This window comes from Eretmochelys imbricata, chromosome 12 (assembly GCF_965152235.1).
Source record: "Eretmochelys imbricata isolate rEreImb1 chromosome 12, rEreImb1.hap1, whole genome shotgun sequence".
In the NCBI taxonomy this organism is placed as follows: Eukaryota; Metazoa; Chordata; order Testudines; family Cheloniidae; genus Eretmochelys; species Eretmochelys imbricata.
The window spans coordinates 36,910,313-36,919,437 of NC_135583.1; the positions used below are offsets into that span (position 1 = coordinate 36,910,313).

Consider the following 9,125-nt stretch of genomic DNA (forward strand, 5'->3'; position numbering starts at 1 on the left):
TTGCAGGATTATGCAATAATACCAAGGGTGACATTAAACCTTGTGATCATGATGTCGCTCAGCCTGGCACCAATCCTGTGGCTGGACTTTAAAAGGTGGGCTGGATCATTTCTGACCCCTACCATCCTTCCTAGCTATGCAACGAAACCTCATGCTTAGGGGGAGACATGTGGTGGTCTGCGGTGATCCCCAGTTACAGCACTGCACAATGAGCAGGTATCTAAGGGCTAGAGGTGCCTTCTTAGAAAGCATCAGGCTCTGGCCTGTGACAGAGAGAGGGCACCAGACTACAAGGAGCAGCGTGTCTCCTGTTTGGAGTGAGGGCAGGTTGTGGTGCAGTCAGTCAATGACTAACACAAAGGGTGCTATGTTGTTACCGTGATTTGCTGAGTCAGCAGTGTGCTCGGTGGTCCCAAAGGGTTTAACAGTCTGACAGATGCTGAGGTTATGGCAGTGGCTGAGGTGTGACGGGGCGTTCACCCCACACTAGCCTGAAAAGGGTTAATGTGGCACAGAAGGGGTTAAGTTACCTGATAAGCCTCACCGGGCTGAGCGGGAGCAGGGGGCTGGTATAAGGCCAAGCATGAAGGCAGAAGGAGACTGCAGCGTGGAAACCTGCAGTCACTCTCCTGGCTTAGAGAGGAATGAAGGAGAAACCCAGGGGAAGAGTAGAAGCCCTGGGACACTGACCCTAAGACAAGGGTACACCTATTCAGGAGGGTTGTGGATAAGGAAGCCTGATGGAGAGAGTAGGAAGCAGTCCAGGGAAACAGCGGCAAGGTTTGGGACGGAGCAGACCCTGGCTGCTGACTGTAAGGTCCCTAGGCTGGAAACCTGAGTAGTAAGCAGGCCCGGATTCCCCTCTAGCCACAAATGAAGTGGCCTAGCCTTGAACTGGAGGACTGTTGGGAATGATACCCGGACAGCCAGTCTGGTGAGACTTTGATACCCAGGAAAGGGACTGCTAGAATGACCTGGCCCAGTCCCGAAGAGTTAGCATCCTGAGTCTCAACGGGAAAGCACTGCAACTCCTAAAGTGTGAGGGGGGGCTCAGCGCGAATGAGACATGGAAGGGGGTGTCAGAGGCGGAGCTATTCCCCAGACACAGCCACAAGGAGGTGCCCCAGCAGGGAGTAGTGAACCCCTGACACAGGGGAAAGAAGGGAATAACTGACTTTTTCTTGTTTGTTTCGTTCCCTCCTTTCCCAGCACATGCTTGCTTCTCTCGAGCCCTGATCCAGCAAACACGTACATGCTTCGCTTGAAGCCTAAGATTTGTCCCATGGCATGAATTCAACGGGAATGATCACAGGCTTCACGTTGAACACATGCGTAAGGGCTTGTAGGATCAGGACCTGGGGTTACAAACCCTTTGGAGAAATTATAAGCTATGTGTATAATTAAAAACCATCTTAATTAATAAGCAAACAAACTGCATTGGGGTGTAAAAATTTCTAGTGGTATCAAAGACGCTGGGTGACTTGCCCAACGCTAGTCCAGCAATGGAGAAATATAGAGTTCAGTCAAACTTAGGTCTTTGACGTTAACACGTTTCGTTTGCTGGCTTACATTTTTACACACAGAATCATAGGACTGGAATGGACGTTGAGAGGTTATCTAGTCCAGTCCCCTGCACTCATGGCAGGACTAAGGATTATCTAGACCATCCCTGATATGTGTTTGTCTAACCTGCTCTTAAAAATCCCCAATGATGGAGATTCCACAACCTCCCTATGCTTATTTATTTATTCCAGTGCTTAACCACCCTGACAGTTAGGAAGTTTTTCTTAATGTCCAACCTAAAGCACCCTTGCTGCAATTTAAGCCCATTGCTTAATCCCCAGAGCAGGTACCTTATGCGCTGTGGCAGGACCAGCTTGCCCCCATGCTGCCAAGTCAATGCGTCTCCACCTTTACAGGGTGAGTCCAGTTCAAAGGGTGAGACGGGAGTTCAGTCTCCATGGCCCAATCAGCCCTTGGCCTCTCCACTTGAGGCTGCCAATGAGGGGGCCAGCTGCGAAGGTGGTGTTATGAGGACACCTGAGCACCAGGAACTGGTCTGAGAATCTCAGCTCATTTCCCCCAGGTGATCCAAGGTCACCAGCAATCCCGTGAGCTGCAGCAGAAGCTAAAGGTTCCTGTATCCCAATGTCCCGGGCTGTCCAGTCTCCTAGCATCCAGTATGTTAACCATCCGACAACGCTGCAAGAGGCAACAAAACTCATCCAACCAGCCAGTGACTCCGATGGGGAATGCAGCCCAAATGCCAAACCAGATCACCCGACCCGCTGCCGAGCTCCATGCGCATGTCAAGTTGCATGGCAACCAAAACACAAGCAGCACCTGCCATGAGCTTTCAAGAGACTTGGCTTGACTTTAAACGATGATGAGCCAGGGCTGTGCCAAGAGACACTGGGACTTTGTTTTGTGTTTCTATAGCAACGACCTCTTGCAAAGAGTTTTAAGCGCTGGCTCTGGGGACGCATCCAGGGCTGGGAAGAGGTGGAAAGGCCTGGGCTATTTTTAATACTTTCCTGTAGCAATGCAAGACTCATCTCCGCAGCGCCTCCTGCTGGCTGGCTGTCTCCTGCTGGGAATTAGCTCGTTTTCCAGCTCCGGAGCGCCCTCTGCAGGCCGGTGTCCTCACCACTGCTGGCCCTCACGTCCCTTCCAGACCCCGGTGCCCCTTTGTCTGGAGGGTCTGCCCTCTGGCAGTACCCTCACAGTCTCTGGGTCTCCTCTCCCCAGGGAAACCCCCAAATCCCACCTTGCCTCAGCCTATGGGCTACTGCTAGTCACCATCTAGCCCCCTTTCACTGGGGCCAACTGCAGTCTGTATAAGCCAGCCATCATAGGCAAGGGGAGGTAGGACCTAATGCCTCTACCCAGCCCCAGGCTGCTCGTTTGCAGCCCCAGAACCTGTTTAGGCCTCACACAAGGCCCTGCAGCCTTGGGGGTTTCCAGGCAGGAGCTCCTCAGCTCCTCCTGCCTTCCCCCAGCACGGCCTCACCTCAATGGGAGATGAGACAGAGGCAGCGCAGCTGCTTAGTTGAGCTCTGCTCCTCTAGTGTATCATCAGAAAGGCAAAGGCCAGAGGAGCAGAGTTACCAGGGGCCAGGTGGCTCAGAGTATTGGGTCTGGCCTACAGGGCCTATGGTTTATGATCGGTGACTGGCCATGTCTAGACTCTGTCTGGGAATGATTTTGGCTATGCAGTGGCTTTAGCTCTCGTGACATCAGAGGACTGAACTCTTTGCCCTTCTAAGGAGCTAAGAGAGAGGAGGGAGGAAAAGAAACCAGCACTTTGTCTTCAAGCACTGTGTTGCTCCTCGTAGAACAGCCAAGCCGGCAGCGTCATCATGACTGATCACTCCCTGCAGCCAGCTGGAGGACCTTGCGAGGACATCGCTACAGTCGGGAATGGATCCCTGCCTCAAGGTCACGCTCTACACAGAGGCGACTTGAAAAGACATTGCTCTGCTGGGACCTGACTGAGCCCACAATCAGAGAGATGAGGTAGCTAAGAGGGATTCCGGGCCTGGCAGCTTTGAGTCCCTAACTACAGGCAGCATCTGGCACAGGACAAAACAAACCTGCAGCAGGTATGAGTCCCCACCCAGCAGGAAAATGCCAAGTGCTGAAAAGCAGGGCTCTGGTAGTCATAGCAAAGCTGTATATCTCCTCGGCAACTTGGAGCGATGCACAGCTGGGCATCTTCGTGGGGTTGCTGGGAAACATACTGCCTGCTCCCTCGCTGGGAACTCCCGTGGGACACCATTTGATGGCTGCACAGCCCCACCTCACCCTGGGGTGCAGGTTACCCTACCTACTGCCCAGCTGGGCATCTCTCTCTGCACAGTCATGTATCCCCCTGCGCTAGCTGAGATGCCCTCCACTTGCTGCCTGGCTCCTGTCTGTGCATGGCTGACTCTCTCTGGAGCCCTAGCAAGAACGCTGGCTGCTGTAAGTAATGTCTGATAAAGCTCATCGCTGTGGTGGAGGAAACATATTGCCAAGGAGAGAGGGCACAATGCCTCCCTATGCCAGCTACTTCTTTACTGGGGAAGTACCTTGCCTCTCCTCCTGCTCATCAGGCATGGAGCAGGCCTGGACCAGGCTATCAATCAACAGGCCAGGACAGTGGTAGCTATTCACACTGATGAAGAAGATTTTAGTCTTACTGGGGGGAGTTGGGAGCATCCTCTTCCCTCTCCCCCTTAATTTTCCTAAGGGGTTTGTGCTTTGCCTTTGAAATTCTGCAGCTGGTAAGCAAATTACCTGGGCTCCAGGGGCTGGCCTAGGCCTAGGGCCCCTGACTGTGTGCAGGCCTTAAAATGGGGTGTAGTTTTCACTGTCTGATGGAAGGTGCGAGGCCCTGAGTCAGTGGGGGCAGTTCCTTTCGACCTCTGACTAGCCGTTGGGCCTCCTGCACGAGTGGGAGCATTGCAGGGAACTATAAAGGAAAGCGCTAGTTACCAAGCTATGATTGCGTGCCCAAGGCCTGAGACAGCATGGGGACCGCCCTTGGGTTGCGCTAAGGCTGGGACTGGGCCCCAGAGATGTGTCCCCCTAGGGGCTGAGAAAAGAGAGCTCCTCCTTATGGGGCTCAGGGTGCTCTTTTTGTAACTAAAATCATAATACACTTTGCTGGGTCTGCAAGTTCCCTTAGGCTATGCAGGTCACCCTGGCTGCTGCAGGGCTCCTTACATACAGCCTGAGAGAGGCTTTTCAGGATCCTTCCTTGGAGGGTAAATATTTCCGAGTTTCTTGCGAAGGGCTGCTCTGAAGCCTTGCACTATCTCGGCTCACAACCATCAAAGGAAACAGCAGCCGTGATCCGGGGCTCTGCAGTGTTACCAACTCTCATGAGTCTAGTAAGTTCTAGCACTTTTCATAAATTCCCTACTGCCAGCCCCATGCTATTGCGGAAAAGTCTCAGCCTTCACTTTCAAAACCAGCGAGTTGCTAGCCCTCACGGCTGCACAGAAAGGCAGGAAGCCAGAGTACCTTAAAGGCTCAAAAGCCATAAGGCAAATGAAAATGAACGAACTTTTATTTATTTATTTATTTAAAACCTCATGTTGTAAGCCAATTATCATGATTTGGGGGAGGGGCTGGACTCATGGTTTTTGAACATTTGGGTCTGACAATACTGGTTTCCTTTCCCCGTCTCAGAGCAGGGTCCTGCTGCAGCCTGTCCTCAACCACCCAGAATGCCCTGTAAGCTCTTGCTTTTATTCCAGTCAGCCCCCGACCTTTGAAGCACCATGAAATCTGGACCCCGCTTTGATGTACAGTTGGAACAGGGGCAAAGGGCCATGAGCACATATGAGGAAGGGTTGTTGTGTGGAAATAGGGAGTTAGTGTTTGCAGAGTTCTTTAAGATCATATGTACTATGAAAAGCTGCTGAAATTTTTCAAATTGTTTATTTTGTTTGTGATTTTTTTTTCTCCTGGTTTTTCTACCAGTTCTAGTGCTAATTAGTGTAATGAACTGTGTAGCATATATGTGCACCACTGCCATCTACTAAAAGAAATCAGAACAGTGCAACTGTGTATCATTGGCCCCACACTGCTAATAACTAACAGATTCTCCTTCAATTAAGATGGCAGTAGTCTGCTACTCCTGCTTTTGGAGTAGGAGGATCTGAATTGTAGCCACACTGCTGATTTCCCAAGTGATCATGGCACAGGTTCGTAACGTCATTTGGATGCCAGGAGCCCTAATGCTAAGACATTCTGTACATAGAAATGTCACACCAGCACATTTAGTGGAAATGGACTCTACCTAAGTCCAGACCTGCTCTGTCATTCAGTCTGGTTTCTACTAAATCAGAAAAGTTTGCAGTTTGTGTGATGCAAATATTAACTTAGAAGAAAAGCACAGAGACAAACCCTCTACGCTGTCTCCCTGGATAATAAATATGTAAATGCCGTTGAGCTGCTTAAATTATTTAAATCTACTCTCTGTGCTTCTACAAATCATCACTAAAACTCCTGATCTCTCATGCAGAAACTTGGATACTAAAATTAAAGCATTAGTAAATAATCCTTCCACTGGCAACTCAGTGCACGTGTTTTCTGTCCTGTAGAGAGGCGGAGATCTCTCCCTGAGGCTGCTGCAACATGACTCATCTCACTTGTTTAGCTGCTCCCTCCTCTGGCTATGGACACAAAGAGGGAAGCCATGCTTTCGCCTTGTCATCTGGCTTAGTCACTGCTGCAGAGCCACTACCTACCCCGGAAACATATCCCTTCCCCCGAGCTTTGCCCTGCAACATACATGTTACCTATACCTCAATCCGCTACACCTCAGTGTCTTCTTTTGACACAGGAAGAACAGTTCAGATGTATTTTTTACTTAGGACTACTGAAGTTATTGTAACAATGACAAAGTACAGCTATATTATCCCCATAAAAGTCCAATCATTATGTATAATAAACCCAGTCAGCAGTAGGTAAGGCCACAACACACCTTAGGGTAGAAAAAAATCTCACAAAAGGGGGAAAAAATTATTCCTAATAATTAATCCACTTTGAACACCACAAGAATTAACAGTGGAATAGGTCCCCAAAATGTGTAAAAATATGTATTATTTGATTCTGATGGCTGTATGGAGTTACTGAGCTCTCAAAAGAGGAGTAGAGGACCTAAAAATGGCTCTGAATTAGAAATCTGAGTTCTGTATTAGTGTTGATGCCCCATGGATAACACATTTTTCTCTCCTGCTGGTAATAGCTCACCTTAATTGATCACTCTTGTTATAGTGTGTATGGCAACACCCATTGTTTCATGTTCTCTGTGTATATATGTATTTTCCACTGCATGCATCCGATGAAGTAGGTTTTAGCCCATGAAAGCTTATGCTCAAATAAATTTGTTAGTCTCTAAGGTGCCACAAGTCCTCCTTGTTCTTTTTGCACCTACCTACCCCCCCCCGGGAGATAAAAGTGCTGTTAGCAGAGCGCTGGATCTGCCAGGGTAGCAAGTCCCCAAATACTCAGCTCTGATCTTCCCTCGAGTTTTCAGTTCTGAGGTTTGCATTTGGAGCCATAAGACATAAGCCCCAATCCTGAAAGGGTATCCCCTGCAGAGCTCTTATTGCAGGACCAGGGCCACAGTTTGTCAGACGAGTGACAACTTTTAAATCCAGGCTGTCTTTAGAGAAGTTCTCATAAAACAAAAGCCCCCACCTTTCTTGCAGGGATGCCAGCCATCCTGTTTGTGAAACTGGTGTTATACTACGATGCAGCAGCATGAGAACAGGGTGGCAAGAGTCTGTGCTGATCCGGTGTCTCTATGTTAGTTCCAGGATCTAATTTTAAATTAGATAAGTCATGCCTCTCCCAGTTATTTAGGGACATGAACAGTAATCGATCCTTCCACTGCCTGCACTAGAGTAACAAACACCCCATCAAAATCTTCTTTCTCTCCCAATGAATCGTATCCAGGTGACAGCAACAGACCAAAAACATATATAACTGGCTAAAAAATGGGGAAAATACAACCTCACTCCCTCTCACATGGGCACAATAGTGAATTAGGGTTTAATAGGCTCACCGGATTGGTGAGTACTGGCTTTAAAGATGCTAATGGTGTGGAGTTCTTATTACCCCAAGAACAAGAAATGAAGGTCCAGACCGAGTCTAACTTTAATGTTTTTTCCTAATGGTTTTATCATTCCCTTCCAGGAAATTATTTATTTGTATTGTGGTAACACCTAGGAGCTCCAGTCCTGGATCAGGACTCCATTCTGCAAGATGCTGTACAAACACAGAGCAAAAAGACAGTCCTTACCCCCAAGGAGTTTACTATCTAGCTATAAGCAATCCAAGAATCATTGCTTGTTTTAAAAATCTCTTTTCTTTTCCCAGGGAAAACTACAGTAAGCCTCTAAGCTGTGAGATTTCAGAGTAACAGCCGTGTTAGTCTGTATTCGCAAAAAGAAAAGGAGTACCTGTGGCACCTTAGAGACTAACCAATTTATTTGAGCATAAGCTTTCGTGAGCTACAGCTCACTTCATCGGATGCATACTGTGGAAAATACAGAAGATGTTTTTATACACACAAACAATGAAAAAATGGGTGTTTATCACTACAAAAGGTTTTCTCTCCCCCTACCCCACTCTCCTGCTGGTAATATTAGAAGAAATAGAAGAAATTAGGAGAGAAAACCTTTTGTAGTGATAAACACCCATTTTTTCATTGTGTGTATAAAAACATCTTCTGTATTTTCCACAGTATGCATCCGATGAAGTGAGCTGTAGCTCACGAAAGCTTATGCTCAAATAAATTGGTTAGTCTCTAAGGTGCCACAGGTACTCCTTTTCTTTAAGCTGTAAGAATCATACAGGGCATAGAAGGGAAAGACTTATCAGATCACATTTAGGGCATCCCCTCTTTCCTTACTGGCTAGTGGACAGGAGTAAAAGGTTCTTCATAAGCATCAGGGTTATTGCCTCAAATGTAACAGCTGCAGTGTTGAGGTGAATGTACCTTGCTCATTCCAGTCCCCATGACAGCACTTTCCCCAGACAAAGGGCACAGGTTCCCTCTCAGTAACCAGGACTCCCTGCAAACAAACAAATCAGGACAGTGAGATCTGCCTCCTCCAAAAAGGACAAACCAAAGCTGTGTGGGCAGCTGCCAAGAGGAGAGAGCGGGTTGCATGCACTAGGTAGGAGTTTACAAAGCGCTAGCAAATTCAGCTCACCTGCCAGCTGCAGCAGCTCTGCCTAGGTCTCAGTGGGACGAGGGAGCACTGAGCACTACAGCCAGTGCAGGGCAGAGTTGGACGAAGGAAGGTTCCCAGGATGTGTGTGGCTCCAGTTTCTCTTCCGGATTCCCTGTCCCTCTGGAGACTCTCGCACGCACACCGGCTCTGGGGAAGCTTTTGGAGTTAGTCATTCACTCATCACAGTACGGTGCCTTTCCCCTCTCCTTTGCCAGTCCAGTCCTGGATCTCACTGCAGCAGCTGCTGCAGCAAAGGAAGGTGCTCAGAAGCTCGGTAGTGGTGCAGAAATGTAGCACAGGAAGAGGATTTAAATATTTTAGTGAGACACTGTCTGTGCCAGTGCCGGGCCAAAGCAGCAGCAAGCAATCCCTATGCTGATGCAGATTTCC

The 9,125-nt window shown here is 48.6% G+C and overlaps 1 protein-coding gene across 1 annotated transcript in view; it reads right to left on the reverse strand.

Annotated features, from left to right (window-relative positions):
• The window catches only part of IRF8 (interferon regulatory factor 8), a 71,324-nt gene extending 62,482 nt beyond the window's left edge, over nucleotides 1-8,842 (reverse strand). The window contains exons 1-2 of the mRNA XM_077831431.1: nucleotides 8,715-8,842; nucleotides 8,498-8,573 (exon numbers count right to left, since the gene is read on the reverse strand). Coding sequence (XP_077687557.1) covers nucleotides 8,498-8,518 — 21 coding nt within the window. The 5' untranslated portion in view covers nucleotides 8,519-8,573; nucleotides 8,715-8,842. The remainder of the gene's footprint in view (nucleotides 1-8,497; nucleotides 8,574-8,714) is intronic.
• Between the last annotated feature and the right edge of the window lie 283 nt (nucleotides 8,843-9,125).